This window comes from Lynx rufus, unplaced genomic scaffold (genome assembly GCF_022079265.1).
Source record: "Lynx rufus isolate CCGP_SWC_20201006 ecotype Redwood Valley unplaced genomic scaffold, mLynRuf1.p SCAF_18, whole genome shotgun sequence".
Lineage (NCBI taxonomy): Eukaryota > Metazoa > Chordata > Mammalia > Carnivora > Felidae > Lynx > Lynx rufus.
In genome coordinates, this window is record NW_025814832.1 from 38,999,171 (window position 1) to 39,018,411 (window position 19,241).

Consider the following 19,241-nt stretch of genomic DNA (forward strand, 5'->3'; position numbering starts at 1 on the left):
GTTCGTCTAGGAACCGAAGCATTTGAATAGCAGTGGGGATAAGCACTCCTCCCTCCTACCAAATTGGGGCGTAGGCCGAGCAAACTGGCCTGGTCGCGGAAACCCTAGTTATCCATCAGAACCTGGTGTCCAAACCCCGAGGGTCTGGGAGTTATCATTTGTCATCTTTCACAGCCAATAGTTCACTGAATCTTATTACCCCATCTCTTAAGTCTCTTCAGTTATGCCCTGTCCTCTCCTTCCTGCTGTTCCTGCTTTAGGTCAGGCTTTTACTTTTTCTCATCTTGATTATTATAATAGGTGAACTGACTCCATTTCACCTCCTACTCAGGCATTTTTTTCATGGCCTCCTAAAGTGCAATTCTGAGCATGACTTCCCTCTATGTAAATTTTCCAAAGTCTCATATAGGAGTTAAGGCCCGAACTTTCTGCAAAGCACAAAAGATTCTGCTTCATCTGGCTCCTGCTTACCTCTCTAGCTTCATTTCCTGCCATTCCCCATACAAAACCCCGTATCAACTTCTATTTCTCTGAATATGGCCATATTATTTCTTGCCTCTAGAGTTGTATGTGGATATTCTCTCTGCCTTAAATGTCTTTCCCTATTCCCGGAGAGCTCCTACTCAGCCTTCAAAACCCAGTTCAAACATCCTTCATCTTGTGAAGTTTCCCCTGACCTCCTCTGGCTCCTACTCAGATCACCCAGGTGATCACCTCCTCTGGGCGATCACCTCCTCCTCAGGAGGCAGCCTGTAAGCCTAAACATACCCATTACTGCATAACACTGCCAGTAACTGTTTATGTGGATGTCTCCTCTGGGAGACTGCAAGTAATTTGAAGGCCATGGCCCCTTGCATAGGGTAGATGCTCTGTGTTTGGTTAAAGGTGATGAGTCAGGCTGTCAGATAGTGTGATGGGCTGGGGCAGACTCTAATCCCCCAGCCAGAGTCTCTGGAATGTGCCCACAGTGGCAGAATGGGAAGAACTGAATTCATTACAAGAAGAAATTCAGTCTATACATGTTCAAGTTTTATTACAAAGTATGATGGGCAGAAAATACGGTACTTCTTATACAGGAGGCTGAAACAGAATGAAAGGGTGAAAATTAGGTTTAATATACTCAGGAAGCAAGAAATAAAGTCATAGATGTAACACTCCACTTTCAGGTGTCTTTGAAGTAGCCTTCAATGGAGATTTACCATTGTGGTTTCACAGCACAGTGTTAACATTTTATTACAAGCCCTGTGTACAATCAATCCTGTGATAATAATATTTTAAAAAGAAAAATGGTGATAGTACAGTTCTGCAAGGGGGCAGCTTCCTCTCCACCTGACCATGGGATGTCACAAAACCTACAGTATAGAGGAAAAGCTTAAATATATAACAAGAAATTAAGTTCAGACATACTAGGCTAAAGGGGGCAGAAACTGATTGGCTAGAGCTTAACATTTCAGAGAATAAGAAATCTCCATTTTCTACATAGAGGTTTGTACAATCATGCTACAAGTTCACACTCGGGGCGGGGGGGGGGGGGGGGGGAGTCACTGACAGGGTCATAATATACACAGAAACCCAAGCAAGTGATTCATTCTCAACTCAAGCAAGTCAAAGCTTTAGGTCACCAAGTTTTGTCACACACTGTATTACCACAGCCAACCCCAGGTGAGAACATTTCTCTTAAACAGCAGACACCACAAGTCCATATTCACTGGGTTGTCCTCAAGGTGGGTCCTTGTGAGTTTTCCAGCTGTTACACAGACTGCCAACATCTTTCTTCTTGAGTTCATACTTTCACTAGCTTAGCTGTTTCTGGTTTGATACACCAGTCTAAGCCTCTCTGGGAAGGCACCTGCATGTTTCCATACTTAAAAAAAATAATATCCACAAAGTAGCCTGAGAGGACCGGGCCCATACTGTGTAGCCACACCTTTGACTTTGAGTGCCAGCGGCAATGACAATGGTGGGAGAAAAGGGTGCAGGTGGGAGAGGTGGGCAAGGCTCTGCAACATGAGACACTCTGGACAGCTGGCCCAGCCAGTACAGAGAGCCTTGTCCAGGGTTCACAGTGACTACTCAGCTTAGCTCTCCTCCCTGGGAAATCACAACCTAAGTGCCAGGCATGACCCTCCTTCCTCATCCTGGAGTGCAGAGAGTAAAGGGAAGTGTCTGCTTTGAGAGAGGCGTCTACTTGAATGGTCTCCCTTACTCCAAGCCAGGAGGCAAAGGAGCTGCCATATTCTCAAACTGGGGAAGGTGGCAGGACCACACGGAGCTGCCCCTCCCATGTGTGGTAAACCCTGCAGCTCCCACTGTTCTTACAGCCTCAGAATTCGAGGCCCAGGCTGCAGCAGGGAGAAAGTTCCATGGTGGCAAGGCCAGAGGAAGAGAAAAGAAAAAGGAGGGGGAGAAAAGTAGGCATGACTGGTTATAACCTCTGCTTCCTCTGCTCTGTACAAATCTACAACCAAGAAAAGCCATGGTTTGGAATGGTCACGGGACTCCCAACACCTACAGATTTCTGCCACCAAACATCACCTATGGCTGCACTACTGCAGGAAGAGGCTCCTGTCCCCAGTTACCCAGGTCATACCCGATGAATGGCCCAGAAAGGCTGACACAAGCCGAGGGCACAGTCTCATTCCATGGCCACCTCAGACCTTTCCTGCCCTTTAATATTTTCTCCCTAGATCTAAAGAAACACTTACCATTGACTTTCTCCCAAATCCTAAATCTCCTCTGAAAATTTCAGCCAAAACTATCATCAAAACCTCGTAGGAGTCTCAATTTTTTCTGTTTCTTTCCAAATCTTAACCAGTTCTTTGAGAGCTGATCCTCGTTCTGTTAAGAAATTCTCACCCAGTTATCAAGTATCTCCCCTCTTCAAGTCCTCAACTTGCTGTCTCATTCCTCCCTGGAAGGAGAAAGTTCCAACTCTTCTGGGTGTAAACACTCAAGTCCTTGAAGGACTTGTACTCATTCACCAACTCTCTGATGTGGTACCTTAGGCCGAATTTATTCAGCACCTCTCCCTCCCCTCAGACAAGGAAAACAGAAGCAGCCTCGGCCCAGGGTGCAGGAGCACATCAAAGGGCCACCACCAGGAGAGCAGAGCCCAGACACGCCGCTGCTGCCTGGCCTTCCCAGGGAAGTCCTGGCCGCTGCTCCTCTCACACCAGAGGAAAACAGATGCAGAGCCTCCCACCCATTCCCTCCTGGTGTCAATTTGAAAATCTAAACCAATTAAATAGACACTCGCTTTTGAGACTACAACAGATCTCCATTTCCTGGAGCATGCCTGACTAAGAGGCTTTCTAAATCTTGAGACTACAGAAATCCCCCCCTCAGCCATGGGGCCATCTGGCCTCTGGTAAAAACGGAGGGCAAGAGAGCTGATCAAAATACCAGCATCTCAGCAACTGTGACTGTGTGTGTGTGTTTGCTCAGGGAGACTGGGGAGTCTCACCTGGGCCCCAGGTGGGATGTCAGGAGGAGGACTGCATTGCAGGGCCTAGGGAGGGGTGAGAGGGCAGGGAGTCCACAGGGCAAGGGAAAACCACCACCAAAAGTTGTTGGTTTCCAGAGTGAATAACAAAATTATGCAAACATATTCTAATTACTATTGGCTAATATCTTTCCCTTGTTTTTGAGTTCCGGTCGACAAATCGTCTCACCATTCAGACCACGTTTAAGTGCAGATCAGGAATCTTAACTTAGAACTCAGTGCCCCAGCAGGCCCAGCCCCTCCTATCACCTCTGACCTCCACTTCAGGCCCTTTTCCATGGTAAGGACATGATGGCCTCCTAAAGCAAGCAACCATCAACTCAGACTTGCTACCCTTAAGAAGGACCCTGGAACCAGCAAATACAATTGCAAACAGAGGAGGGTTCTGACCAAGAACTGCTCGCTTCACGCTGCCAAATGACACAGAGCAAATCTGGTAGCAACTGCAGAAAAGTCAACCTCAAATGGATGGCAAGCTAACGAGCCCCAAATCCAGAATAATAAAGTGAAAAAGGAGGGGAAATACACTAAGAAAAGAGCCCCCTTTTTTGAACGAGCCCCCGTGTAGTAAAGCAAAGAGCCGTGACTTTAGGGATACAAATACATCTGCTCTGGAAAAGAAGGCTCGACCAAAAGAGTTTAAGGGCCCAGGAGAACAAAACTGTTTTGTTTCTCAAGCGCAGGTGAGAGCCCAAGCAGACAAAACCACCAGCCTTGAGGTCTGCGACTCTGCTACTGAACAGATGGGCAACTTAGAGGGGCTCAAAAACCTGTGGCAGAACACGACAGACCGAAGTCCCCTCGGGCTCTGAGCATGTCCCAAACTCCACCTGCCCAAAGACTCATCTTCCACTGGAATCACACACAAGCCCCCTCCATGGAGCTCACCCACATAACGGAAACAGACACTGCGGCCTGCAAGTCCAATACTGCTCAGAACCTGAATGGGGTGGGAAGGTAACAGGTGTGCACAAACTGGCTGGCCTGCAGCTATCTATTCACTTGACGGCCAGGGATTATCACAGCCTATTAGTCCACTCCTTCCAGGGGCTGACGGTCTCCCACACTGGACAGGAGACCTTGTTCAGGATCAGATGCACTGATGATGTGCCTCTCAAGCAGGACTCTCTCACCCCACGGCGCTCCAAGAGTGGCCAACCACCAGTCACAGCAAACTAACCCAACAGAGATCATAAAGATCAGCTTACAGACTGTGCTTGTCTATCATTCAAGCCATGGAAGAAAATGGTCTGACACTCACATCTGGAGAGAAGAACAGACTAGGAAACTGTGTGCTGGAAATGCACTCTAAGCTCAGCTTTCCTGAAACCATTCCCTTCAAGTCAGGCATGACGTCTCTCTCAGCTCTAACACGTTCCCAGTAGGTCCCACCGGGGTTGGACAGAGGTACTTGAGGAAGTAACAGAAGGCTTCCCATGTCTGTTTTGGAGCCCAGAATGCCCTTGCGAAGAGGCAGGCTGAGAAAAGGTGAGAGAGCTGGCCGACTTCAGAGCACCGGGGCGGTTTGGGACTCCTGGTCAGGTATGCTGCACTCAGTGATTGAAGAAGGCAAACTGCTCATGGGGTCAAGGGCCCAGTGCCAGATCCAGGCACTGAGGGGAGAGAGGAAGTGCTACGAGGGTGGACTAGGAAACAAAGGCAGAAACCAGGAAGAGTAAAATTCTTTTCATAAAAAAATTAGCCTGATAGGTAAAAAATATACAAAGTTGAAATTTGTTAAAGACATTGATAATAAGAGGAAAAAACTCCAAATTGGTATTGTTCCCACTTAAGTGCTAACATGACATGGACACGGATTGCTGCCTTAGGCAGCAGACAGAGAAGAGACATCTGGGACAGATGAATACAAACACAGCCAGTGCCTGTAATGCTCATTAACACAACAGCTGACAAACAAATAGATAGAAAAGTTTAATGGAGGAACCAAAGGAGAAGAGGAAAGGAGAGAACATCTTAAAACTCAGCCCTGGGCTGAGGAGGCGCCGACAGCACTGAGTCTGGCACAGACAGCGATGGGATGACTGGCCAGGAACTCCTACAGCAGCTTCTGGTAACAGTGGTGCAAAGCAATGAAAGACATACTGGCCACCAGAAACACGTTGCTTCTTACTTTGGGGACGGGGCAGAGGCAGGAAACACACAAGCCCCTGCCACGTGGGCAAGGCGCCGCCAGTGCTACACTCTGAGTATCTCCAGGCAGTTGTTGTAGCAGATGGCAATCCAGTCAGGCTGAGTCGATGCCCACTGCACGTTGTTGATCTCTCCTTCGGCTGTGTAGGCCAGGATAGGGTCCTCGATGGCCCGGGGCATTTGCTGGATGTCCCAGATGAGAGCCTGGTGATCATCCGCTAGTGACAGAGAAAGCCAGCAAGCAAGGTCACAAGTCAGGAGGACAATGATCCCAGCATCTGGGGTAGGTGGAGGTATCACAGTTCACAAAGCATTTGCTCACCAAGACCCCAGCAAGGGAGGTTTTATTTTAAGCCCCCTTTTTATAGATGAAGAAACTGAGATTCAGAAATGTTAAGGAACTCGCCCCAAACCACGGAGCTATGCAGCCAGGGAATGGCAAAGCCAGGACTCGGAGCAAGGCCTCTGATGTGTCCCAGGGCCCCATTCGCTGCAGCAGAGCTGAGATGGTAGAATGGGACTTAAATGGGCACCTCTCACCTGGGGCAACATCAAGAAAGGATGATGGGATAAAAAATGATCCCCAAACACGTCATTTTCAGCCACTTAAAGTATTTCAGCGATTAAAGATACCTCTCTAATGATTCAACTTAATGGGATTTTACTCCATTTTATGGACTTTTATAGTTCCATGAGGTGTTGTTATCAGATGAGATAAAGTGCTGAGTGGACACATGTTATTAAAAACAATTTTCCCTAGAAAAGTGCCCTGGGAAATACCAGAAAGAAGGTAATCACCTTAACAAAAATAAATAAGCACATGAAAAATGACTGGAAGAAAATATATAAAAATGAAAACAGCGGTATTATGAGGATGGCAAAGTAATGAATTAGGTTTACTTTTTTCTATTTGATAAGTGATCTGTAATGTGGTTATTTACTTTTATAATCAAACTAATAAGTTCTTAATTTCAGAGACGAAAAATAAAGAGGCAATGACCTTCAATACCACGGTGTCCCCTGATCCCATCAGCCCATCCTGATGTGAAAACCTGTCTCTGATACACAGTAGATCTGAATAAACTAAGTCCTAACAGGCCAGGCTCATGTGGGCAACACTAGCCTTCTACCAAGGCCGTACAACCTGGGCCCTTCCCAGGGACAACCTCTGTCAGGAACCCTGGGGGTTTATTTGCAACATTCAGGACCTCTAAAGGACTAAGTTCCTTTTCCTCAGTGCTGCTCTCAACCAAGCACATTCTTCAGCCACAGCTCCTTCACCTGAAGGGACTCAAAACAGGTGCAACATACATAGCAGCGAGCCAGACAAAGGCAGCTGCCAGGAGCAGAAGATGGGTTTCTACTGGGGGGCACTGGTACTGTTCGCCACAAACAATGGGCAACATCTTTCTTTTCTCCTTGTCTCACCCTTCCCTATCCACAGCCCTGGGGGAAAAAGAAGGCAACAATGAAGGAGTCAGACCGCAACCCGAGGTGCACAGGCCATAGGCCCCCAACTGCTCCTCAATGACATACAGGCATGAGCAGAGGGCCAAAAACAGGAAAAGTTTCATGCCTTCCAAATTAATACTAAAATAGCAGAAAACCACCAAACGACATTGCTCCTTTGGCTCCATAATGAACAAGAAAATGAGGATGCTACTGATTAGCGAGGAGAGGGAAAAGTATGTTAGAAGGAAACCTGAGGCACTGAAAATGAAAAAGATAAGGAGCAGAACACGACGGGGTGACCGGAATCCTGTCTTTATAAAATAAAGGGACAGACATTCATACTAGGGGATGTGTGTATGCATGCACCCACATAAAAAGGTCTCAAAGAGACACGCTGTTGTTAGAGGTCACCTCTACAGAGAATGGGACTGAGGCGGAAATAGGGCAGGAAGGAGAAAAGATAACTTTCACCTTCCTATTTTATATACCTCGGTATTGTTTTAATTTTTAATAACAGACTCATATTATTTCCAGAATAAAAGCACACTGACTACCAGCATATTTTTAAGGGGTACAGTTTTTGGTCTGGCAAATGGTGAGATGGGGACTACAAGTCACACACTACTGATCAGGCCATGCAGTGCTTTCAACACACCCAGAGCCCACTGCAAGTTCGTTCTGTATCCCCAGGGAGTATCAGTGTGAGGCACAGCCTACAACTGATACATGATGTGAAAGGTATACAGAAGAAGCTCCACTATCACGGAGATACAAGGTCATCTGGAAATCTGGAATGCTTCCATTTCACAAGTGGAGGGAAGCTCCAAATTGAGTTCCTTTGTTAAAGTTCTCAAACCATCCTTAGAAAATAGTTAAGGATTACACTTCTACGGAGACAAGAAGAAGATCTCCTGACCTCTCCCTCCCCATTGCTCCTCCCCACCCCCTGCCACCATGATTACCTGCAGTGCAGATGTGGCAGGATGAATGCGGGGCCCAAGCAATGCCATTGACACACGCTCGGTGGTTGTTTAACCTGGCAACAGGTGTGCAGGGAACTCGGACATCCAGAATCACTACCTGCAGAAATAACAAGTAAAAGGCCCCGGAACTTCAGGGTGTAACAGGAAAATAAGACACTACACAAGAAAAAAAAAATTCGAAAGCATAACTTGTCCATTTGTGGATTAAAGACCATTAGAGACAAGAGGGTCTTGGTCCCAAAAGCAGCGATAGGATTGAGAAAGGAAGAAAAAGACCCAGGTAGTTTATAGTCTGTATCTCAAACAACATAGGGCCTTTGAACTAAAGGTGAGAAGCAGGAGAGGTGACATGAATTTGGATAATCCACCAAGTCCTATTAGATACATGTGCTAAGAATTCTGTGCATGTTCAGCCGACAGAATGAGAGCCCTCTTCCCACAACCCCCAAAGCAGAAAGTGAAATGTAAGAAGTCTGAGGTACTGGCTTCACCAAAAGTTCATCACTGTATCATCTCCACCCACACTTCACTGCTTTTATCAAGCAACAGGCCACAGAGAGTTGCCATTGCCATGTGTGTTTGCTAAAGCTGGAAGAATCTGTCCAGACTCGAGAAGGGGTAACTGCCTGTTTCTCTACTCAGCACCATAAGCACATATGATTTGGTTTACTTTTTAGACACTGCTTTTCTTGGCTCCAACTCCAGTGCTCCAAACAGTAAAAGTTCTTAACATGCGGTCCTTGTTCTAGATCAGGCTTTCTCAATCTTACCACTCTTGACATTTGGGGTAAGATAATTCGTTACTGGGGGCTCTTGTGTGCATTGCAGGATGTTTAGCAGTAGCCCTGGCATCTGCCTACTAGATACTGGTAGCACCGTCCCCTGCCCCCAAGTTGGGACAACCCACAATGTCTCCAGACATTTCCAAAAATCCACTGGAGAGAAAACTGCCACGAGCTGAGAGCCACTCTTCTAGATACACTAGGCAGTCCCACCGTTAGGTGGCCAGGCCTATGTCAGCCTGAAGCAGGGCACTCACCTCCATTCCATCCATGGCCATGGTGGCCAGGTAATTCGGGTCCTGCTTGTTCCAGCAGAGCCGAAGTAGTGGGTGATGCTGTGGGTCTTCATAAATGATGGTGCTGTGTTCTAGATGGCGGAGGTCAAACATCCTCACGGAGCCATCAGCGCCCACAGAGGCAAACATGTCCCTGCCACCCCCAGCCCGACTAAATGCAATATCATAGACCTGTTGGTGAATAAGAAGTTTCAGTCAGATTCAGATCCGTCACCTTCTTTTCCGGTAGCAGGGAACTCGGCTATCCCTAGCTCACCTAACCCCCCCACCTCAAGACACAGGAGGAGGTAACTAAAGCCAAACAATATCTGTGAATACTGGCAGCTGAGAGCTCTAACATCAGTGACGTTCCAAAGAATGAAGATCATTCTGCTACACAAATTGGCTGGCTTCTTCCTGCATTCCTGCCCTTCCAAGTCTTTTTCCTCCCACCCTGGTGATAAAGCAAAGACCACATACCCTGCTGAGCAGCAGGGCACAAGTCTGAGCAAGTATTCTGTATGCTGCAAGCCAGTAGCTGTCTTCTGCCACACTATAAAATTGAAACATTTATTTCCTGGGCTTTGGTGGCTTTTGTCTGTGCGTGATCAGAGACAGATCCATGACCACCACATTAAGGCCATCAATTTGAGAGGTGGAAGCAGCCCTCCTGTGGCCACTTAATAGCAGCCAGGCTGGTTCTGCTGTGAAACCTGGACCTGAGACTCATTTTCAAGAAACAAGTAATAGCAGTTTTGAATTATGGGAGACTCAGGTGTTCCTATATTCACAAAGAGGTTTAGTGTCACTCACTTATCCTAGGACATGCTCGGCTTCTTCTCCTAGTTGGTCTGAGTTGAGAAGTGAATCAATTTAGGTTTTGAATAATTATTTTCTGCATTTATTACTTGCTGCAAACATTGCACACCTCTAATATCTATGAAGTATCAGAGGCAGAGAGCAACAGAGAGCTTCAGAGAAAGAAAGGGATGAGAAGAGACAGACAAAGCCAGAGCCAGAGCAGAGAGAGGAAAAAACTGAAAAACAAATGCCAAGGACCTTCTGGGGTCAAGGATAGTAACAGTTGACTTCTGGGAGACATAAGTGGCATCTCCACTACTGTCACTCCAGCCTTCTTGAGGTTCTGCCTAAGGGACAGTGCCAAAGGAGCATCTATTTCTATTCAACCTCATAAACTCCTTTTTCTCTGGCTGACGACGAAGAAATTGAGCTTCTCTTTCTACAGTAGGAATTAGGAGTGGTTCAAATGCAAACCGGGCCGGTCATCACAATGAGGCCTGGCAGGTCTAGGCTCTGTCTAGCACTGTCCAGCTACATTAGGGCAAGGGCTGTTTACAGGATGCGTACCCCACGGGCTGGCTCCAGGTAACTCCTGGGGACAAGGACACCACAGCTGCATCGCTGCAGGCAATGTGGCCGAATGTGTAAAGCTCTCCCAGCTCTGAGTGACTGCTCTTTCAGCCGTGTTCCACCGGGAATTTCATCATAAAACAAGGGAAGGTGAAAGTCCCCGCTACCCTCCTCCACACTCTGCGGCAGGCAGCAACTAGAACCTCCTCACAAGTCTCCACTTTGACAGAGAGAGGTAGAGTGAGAAAAGCAAAGGCCTAGGAGGTGTCACTGCTTCTCTGAGAGCCAGGGTGCTGTCCCAGGGTCGGTTTGCTGTTAAGACCCATTCCTGGTCCTTGCTCCTGGTAGGGAGAAGCTAAGGTATTCTCATTCCCTCTCTCTGTTCCTCAAGTGTCTCTGGCAGTGGCTGTATTCTCTCCATGGTTTTAGCTTCTGCCAGGGAGACACAGCCCCTGGTTCCCAGCCCCTCTAGTCGACAGACAGTAGCAGCTCCCCACTGCTCCCATTCTCCCCATTACCTCACTGCTGCCAGTGTGGCTTTCCAGCTTCACCAGGGTCTCTACGGGCAATGCCCTAGGTTAAAGCCCGAGTTTAAATATGTAGAGTAGTTCTAGTTGTCTGGGTTGGATCCTGACAGAGAAGAGCAGGCTAAGTTGTCACGTAACTAAAATACAGCAAACTGTTCCACTTGATGCCAAGAGGGCTTCCAGAAGTTCCTTACTGGTCCTCTCTGTAGGACAAATTGTTCCTTTGCCCTTTGGCTTAGCAGCAACCAAGTCCGGCAGTCTTGTAACAGATCTTACCCTTAGGGGTGCAGAAAGCCAAAGACCAAGCCCTTGCTAAGAGTGATAACCTGGTCACCATCTTCCCATTCTGAGGACAACCTCAAGTGTCTGACCTGAGGTCAAGGCTTTTTTTTTTTTTTTTTTTTTTTTTTAAATCTGTACTAATACTCCTTGCTGGGCAGGGTAAGGGAGAAAAGAAAAGGAAACACTACCCACAGGAAATCAGAGTACAAGGAGCATGCAGCAGCTCTGGGAGGAAAAGATTTATGACCCATTTCCAAAAGCACTCCTCAGAAAAATGCTTTGATCCAAACACAATCACAAAAGCTCCCCCCAGCTTTCCCAATAAACATTAGGAGAAACATCACCATGAAAATAAGCCATATTCTTTTCCAAACTGTATTAAAATTATTAAGGAACATACTAGAATTTCATAAGCCAAGTTGAGAGAAAAAATGATTTAGGTTTGTCTGCCAAGAAATTTTCCCTCTACCTGGTTTCCCCCCACTGCCTTCCAAAAATTAATATATTTCAAAATAAGTGTTATTTCTGAATCACATCAGGTCCAAGTTTGTCTATAAGAGAGCTCATCATTACAGAACAGCAATCTCTGGCACAAAAAACTACACATGGCAGATTAAGTTGTTTATATCAGTCAAAAAAACCCCACACAAACATTAGTTTACAAGGGTCGCTCACTGCTATTTTTGAAACATTACTGTTTTTAATTTCAACAGGAAGACATTGGCATTCTATTATGATTTTCCACATACTATGCAGAATAGTAAGAGAACGGTCTGACCTTGAACTGAAGGCAGCTCACAAGAGAGTGGGTGAGGAAAGCAGAAGAGGAATGGGATCATTACCTCCTTGTCATGCGCGATCAGCTGGGTCTTCACATGACCAGACACAAGATTCACTCGGCCCAACACCTGCCCTGTCTCCAGCCCCCAGATGGTACAAGTCGTATCAATGCTGGAGGTACCTAGAAACAGCCAGTGCAAGTCAACGGCTGACAAGAGTGAGGCCTCCCTCCTTGCACCTACTCCTCTGTTTAGCCCAGGAGAGGACATGCCATGGATACTTGCTAGCATGAGAAGGGTGCCAGCAGAGCCAACAAGAATCAAGTATTTAATCCTTATCCCAGGACCTTAGACTCTGCTGACTAGATATACACACATGGGAAGCTCGCTCCACATGAAGAATTCATGACCCGTTCCATATTTTGCCTCTTTCCGTCTTGGCCCCATCTAGGATACGTGCATGTACCTCAGGCTTAGTATTATATCTGAGGAAATGTATCTTTGCTTCTTCAAACTGGAATATGCACTCCCTTGTTCCCTTACCTAACAGATAAGGATCCACCTCATTCCAGTCAAAGGAGGTCAGAGGAGCACAGAAATCGGAGTTCTTGTTATTGTTTAGCAAACATTCCAGCCGGGTTTCTGTTTCACCAACCTGAAGGAACAATAATTTTTAAAAATCAGCTAGTCTTATCTTCACAGAAAACCTTTAAAAGCTCTGTTTAGACAATACCTTACCAAACAGAAGACACAGGGGAAGAACATACAGAGTAATAAATTCCAGAGGAACTCCCTGAACACTAATTCTTTCCAAGCTTTTTCCTCTGCCCAGCTTTGTTCTCCAAATTTTCACCCCCCGATTTTCCTAGAGGACAGGTCTTCTCACCTTGTCCAACCCAGAATCTCTGTACCCTGCCTGGCTGGCACTATACCTCCAGGCTAGAAGAGATGCCGCTGATGACCAGCTTGGCTGAGAGAGGTGAGGCTCCACAATCCAACCATATACTTTACTAGCATCAATGGCCCACCTTTGTTTCTAATTTACTCAAAAATATCTTGGCTATAGACAGAATAAGAAGGCTCAGATAGCCCCGCCCATCCCACCCCACCCCCAGAAGTTTACCTTCATTTCCTCAGGTTAACTGAGCCTCAAGTTTCCAGGGCTGACTGGAGCCTGACTGCAGCAGGACTTCAAAGAATCTTGGCTAGATTTATTAAGAAATCTGCTGAGCCAAACAAGGTCATTCCAGATCCACTACCTTTGGTTTCTGCCGGGCTACAATGACACTCGCTGCCTCCAACCCCAGTCTGTTCTCTGTGACTCCGTGGGGCTTAGTAACAGCTGACATGGAGAAAGCCCATTGGTCGGGCTGCTAACTGAGCACCTGCTTACCCTCCACACACGGAGATAGTCGCCACTTGTTGCCAGTAGGTCTGGATAGACACCTTTTGTGTCTGGGATCCACATGAGCTTTGTGGTGGGGTAGGGATGGTCGAAAGTGTTTCGACAAATAAACTCTGAACTCTCTTCATCTAAGCCAACAAGCTGAACCTGTAAAACAACCAAATTGAGCCATGTTAACATTTGTTTTTCTGGTGCAGTATCAAATACATCAAATCCTTCCCCCCATCTCCCAACACCCTGGCTAGAAATGTGCTTATGCACAAACGTGTGTGAAACAAGCATTCAAGAACCCAAACGGCTGTAACTGGCATAAAATGGTTGCAGGGGTACCTGGGTGGCTCAGATGGTTGAACATCTGACTTTGGCTCAGGTCATGATCTCACAGTTTGTGAGTTCAAGCCCCACACTGGGCTTGCTGCTGTCAGCACAGAGCATGCTTAGGAAATCTGTCGCTCTGTCTCAAAAATAAATAAATCTTAAAAAAAAAAAAAAAAAAAAGGTCGTCATTGATGGTCAAGTTCCCTGATTTCTGGGCTACTTTTTCTTAGAGTGGATATGGACCAGTATTAATCTCCATTCTTTGCTGTCAAACTCAATCTTGCTCCATGAGAAATGCCACTCATTATACATTTGTTTATGAACTCCCACCAACTGGAAGATGGAATGGGGAATTTTTGGTAAAGATCCATAATAAGTGGATAAACACCAACCACACAGCAGAAAAACAGAATTCCTTCTAATGTTGCCTGACTTCAGTCTTAGATACCAGTGTCTTTCTGCCCATTTCTTGTTTAAAAAAGAATTTTATTTAGGTTCAGTTGCATACAATAAAATTCACTTTAAGTGTACAGTTCAATGATTTTGAATGTATACATTTGCAAAGGTATACAGCTGGATAACCCCTCACAGCAATTAAGATCTAGAACATTTCTATCTCCCCAAAAAGTTTTCTCGGGCTCCTCTGCAGTTAATCCCTTACTCTTAAGCCCCAGGCAACCACTAATCTCTAGTTTTGCCCTTTCTATAATACTGCACAAATGGAATCATACAGTACTGAGTCTCGTGACTAGCTACTTTTGGCATGATGCCCCTGAGATTCATCCATGTTGCTGTGTGTTATCAGTAGTGTCTTCTCTTTTATTGCTGAAAACCTTGCATCATGTGGAAGCACTCTATTTATCCATTTACCAGATGATGAACTTTCAGGTTATTTCTAGTTTGGGACCATTATAAATACTGCTATGAATATTTATGTATAAGTTTTTCTTAGACAAGCTTTCATTTTTCCTGAGTAGACAACTAAGAGTAGATTTGCTGGGTTGTGTTGTAAATGTAGTTTTAACTTTATTAAAAAAACAAACTACCTGGGTGGCTCAGTCAGTTAAGCATCCAACTTCGGCTCAGGTCATGATCTCACAGCTCATGAGTTCAAGCCCTGCATCCAGCTCTCTGCTGTCAACAGAGCCTGCTTCAGATCCTCTGTCCCCATCTCTCTCTGCCCCTCCCCCACTTGCTCGCACGTTCTCTCTCTCTCAAAAAAGAAATAAAAACATTTAAAAAAATCAATTATTGCTATTAAAAACAAAACTAACCTGTTTTCTAGAGTGGCCGTGTCGTTCTGCATTCCCACTAGCAATATAGGAGAGTTCTAAACACTCCACATCCCTGTCAGCACTTGGTATTACCAGCTTTAAAAAAAAAATCATTGATAGGTGTGCAGCAGTATTTCAATTTGCATTGAACCCTAGTAACTAATGACAGTATCTTTTCATTTGCTTATTTGCTATCCCTGTTTATTTTGTTGAAGCCTGCTCAGATATTTTGTCTTTTTTAAAAAAGACTTAAAAAAAATAAAAAAGACTTGATTTTTTAGACTCAGAAAAATTGGGCAGAAAGAACAGCGTTCCCATATACCACCTGCCCCCACACATGTACACAACCTCCACTATCAAAGTACCTGCACCAAAGTGGTCCATTTCTTCAACGGATAAACTTACACCAACACATCACCACCACCCGAAGTCCACAGTTCACCCTTTGTGTTGTACAATCCATAGATTTTGACAAAGGTATAATGACATGTGTCCACCATTACTGGATCATACAGAGTAGGTCCACTTCATTATTCACCGGTTGTTTTCTTCTGTACTGAGTTTTGAGAGTTCTTTGCATATTCTGGATGCAAGCCCTCGCTCATGTTTCCACAAGCATCTTCTCATAGTCTGTGGCTGTCCTGTCATTTTCTTTCAGTGTTCTTTAGAGAACAGAAATTTTAAATTTTGATGATGTCAGTTTATCATTTCTTTTCTTACTCATGGTTTTGTGTCCTTGCTAGGAAATCCTTGCCCCACCTCAGGTCACAGGTTTTTCCTGCTTTCTTCTAACAGTTTTATAGTTTTAGGCTTTACATTTAGGCCTGTAACCCATTTCAAGTTAATTGCTTTTTAGGGTGCCAAGTATGAATCAAGGCTCACCTTCTTTTACATATAAATGCCTAATTGCCCCAACATCATGTGATGAAAACTACCTTTTCTCCTTTTGAGTTACTTTGGTCTCTTTGTTGAAAATCCACTGACTGTGTACTTGCGCGTCTATTTGTGGAGTCTCTATTCTGTCCTATTGATCGATATGCCTATCCATTTACCAGTACCACATCGTCTTGACTGTAGTAGCTTTCCAGTGAAGTCTTGAAATTAGATGGTATGAGTTTTCCAACTCTGTTATTCTTTTTCAGAATCGTTTTGCTATTCCATGTATTTGCTCTTCTGTGTAAATTTTAGAACAAGCTTGTCAAACTCTACAAAAAGCCTGCTGAGATTCAGCTGGGGATCATGCTGTATCTTTAAATCAATTTGGAAAACCTGCTCTTTTAACAATAGTGAGTTATCTGGCCCGTGAAACAGCATATTTCTCCATTTATTCAGGCTTTCTTTCATTTCTCCCAGAAGTGTTTTGAAGTTTTCGGTGTACTGGTCTTGCATTTTTTTTCATTAACTTTATCCCTTAGTGTTTTTATCCTATTATAAATGAAATTGTTTTAGAAATTCCATTTCCATTTTTTTTGCTACTGTACAGAAATACAACTGACTTTTGCACATTAATTTTGAATTCTGTAACTTTGCTAAATTAGTTATTAGTTTTAGTAGCTTTTTTTGTAGATTCCTAAGGAATCTATTTATAGATCTTGCTACTCATGTCTGACTTTTAAAAACCTAGATGAGTAAACCTATTCATTTTTATGGAACATCTATAGGCTTTCAAAAATCATATAATGCTCATACATATATAGATAATGTATGAAAGATGTAAAAGGAGAAAAAACCCAGTGCCCTAAAACACAGTAACACTGCCTTAAGATAGCAATAAAAGTGATGTCACAGGTAATACATGATAAGCTGCTTGTTTGTGACAGTTAATTGGTAACAGTTTAGAGGAAAGAGCAATAATTCAAAGGGGGCAAGTGAGGAAAGTAGAGATAGGATCTGAGCAGTCTTCGTGGGAGGGTTCTGAGGAGGCCAAGAAGGAAAGGCACCCAGGCAGATGAGCGTACTAAGGTGGCAAACTAAATGATCTAGCTGGTGGCAGCAAGGAAACCTGTCTGAGGAACCATCTGAGAGAGCAGTGCAGATGGGGCTGGGAAGGTGTGCCTGGGGCAGGCCACAGAGCCCTGAAAGGAAACCGAGGACCTAGATGGGCTTTCCCCTGTGAAGGTGTCTAAGAAGGCAGAAGACTATAAGGCCTTGGAGGTAAGAGTATGAGGCCTGGTTATGCCGGGGAAGGTTATCTGCCAGGCAGGGGGCTCAGCCCAGAGTTCCACAGGAAAACTGAGGAAGGTTAGGGGCCCTATGGTGGCAGGTAGTGAGAAGGGCAAGGGGCAACCAGAGATAGCCACAAGAGGGATTTTGACCAAATGAACAGTTCCTTGAGAATTTAAAATTCTGACCTTTGCAGAGAATAATAAAGAAGGAAGATCCTAGATGGAATGGGGAAAACTGGCATCAGCCTTGGTGGGGGAGGGAGGCGAAAACAGATGAAAAGTTAAATTTGGGGGTTCACTAGGCAGAATAAATAATAAGTCTCTCCTACAGATTCTGAGCCAAATGTTTCATTCATGTATTTATTCAACAAATTGTAAAGAATGGCTACTTGGTGCCAGGAGCTATCTAAGTGCTGGGGATATGGCAGCAAGCACAAGAGACACAATTTCTCTAACCATACAGATATTTACCATGCGGCAAAATGGAGAAAACATTACACTCCCTTCTAGAAGCTACCTTTCAAGTCATCAGAGATTTCTCGCCAGCTTCGAAATATCAGATCCTGTGAGCATTTGCCACATAGGATCCTCTTAACCAGACATTTAAGGCTTTCTACCACCTGGCCCTAGCCTATCACACTTGCTCTCCTATTTACCTAGTTACTGCTTCTCATCTTTTCCAGGTTCCTTTCCTTACACCGTCCTCTATGCTTGTAAAACCCTCCTACCTCCTTTCCATCAACTCAAATCCCACCCAATTTTTTTTTTTTTTTTACTTATTTTTTATTTTTTTTTTAAATTTTTTTCAACGTTTTTTATTTATTTTTTTTGGGACAGAGAGAAACAGAGCATGAACGGGGGAGGGGCAGAGAGAGAGGGAGACACAGAACCGGAAGTAGGCTCCAGGCTCCGAGCCATCAGCCCAGAGCCTGACGCGGGGCTCGAACTCACAGACCGCAAGATCGTGACCTGGCTGAAGTCGGACGCTTAACCGACTGCGCCACCCAGGCGCCCCCCCACCCAATTTTAATATAGCACAGTGGCATCAGGCATCCAGGGCCCCTTACCTACCGCTTGCTAGCTGTAGGAACTATGTTCCTTAACCATGTTAAGTAACATGTTACTTAACTTTGTTAAACTGGTTTTCCAATCTGTAAAGTGAAGACATTCACAGCACCCACCTCATAGAGTTCTTTGTAACACTCTGTATATAAACAACCTTCGTAAGTAAATTACTTAGGCTAGTGCCATACTTGGTGTGTGAGCTTTTAATAATACTACTGCGTCCCACCTCCTTCATAAGCCATCTGAGTCTCCCCGGTATGGTGATCTTTCAGTGTTGATCTAGACCATCCATTTGGTGACTTACCCCATACTGCCTCATGAAAGCACTTACATTACTGTCTTCTGCTATTTCACTTAGTAAAGGCCTTAGAAACAGGGCCTGTCCTACTTCTGCTTGTACTGCAGACAGCAATGGTCTCCAAATCTGGCCAAATCCAGATTTACCTGGAGTGCTTTACACATCCCTGGAGCCCCCAACTCTAGCCCAAGATTCTGATTCAACAAGTGTCAAGTAGGGCCTGGGAATCTATATTCTTAACAAACTCCCTGGGGGGACTAATTCGGCAAGCTTTGACAACCTCTGCACAACAGTACCTCCTAACCCAGGGAAGAAGTAGGTAATGGCTGGGATTTAAGCTTTCCTGATCTCCCCAAAGACTTCAAGTGTTGCACAGACCTGTGTTTTATCCTTAACCTGACTTTAGCTCTTCTGCTCTGAGTCCCCAACCAAGTATTGACAGGAGTAACACCTGGCTCTCACTGTTACTCATGAGTCATTTTTGTTCAGATGCTCATATGTTTACAATGTGGTGATGAAAGAGAATGGAAGTCCTCTGTGAATATTCACATAATACAGAGGGAAGTGGTAAAGTCCCCTGTTAGCTCCATCCCCAATTCGACTTATTCTCAA

General features: G+C 45.0%; 1 protein-coding gene across 2 annotated transcripts in view; it reads right to left on the reverse strand.

Moving 5' to 3' along the window:
- Window positions 1-1,007: 1,007 nt before the first annotated feature.
- The window catches only part of DCAF7 (DDB1 and CUL4 associated factor 7), a 31,186-nt gene continuing 12,952 nt past the window's right edge, over window positions 1,008-19,241 (reverse strand). The window contains exons 2-8 of one of the 2 annotated variants that reach the window (XR_006962421.1): window positions 13,498-13,656; window positions 12,648-12,759; window positions 12,168-12,286; window positions 9,128-9,337; window positions 8,068-8,185; window positions 5,634-5,871; window positions 1,008-1,080 (exon numbers count right to left, since the gene is read on the reverse strand). Coding sequence is in view for 1 of the 2 variants with exons in the window: in XM_047081652.1 (XP_046937608.1) it covers window positions 5,699-5,871; window positions 8,068-8,185; window positions 9,128-9,337; window positions 12,168-12,286; window positions 12,648-12,759; window positions 13,498-13,656 (891 nt within the window). In the remaining variant the exon portion in view is untranslated. Of the gene's footprint in view, window positions 5,872-8,067; window positions 8,186-9,127; window positions 9,338-12,167; window positions 12,287-12,647; window positions 12,760-13,497; window positions 13,657-19,241 lie in introns of both variants that reach the window. The other variant, XM_047081652.1, reaches the window with a different exon arrangement.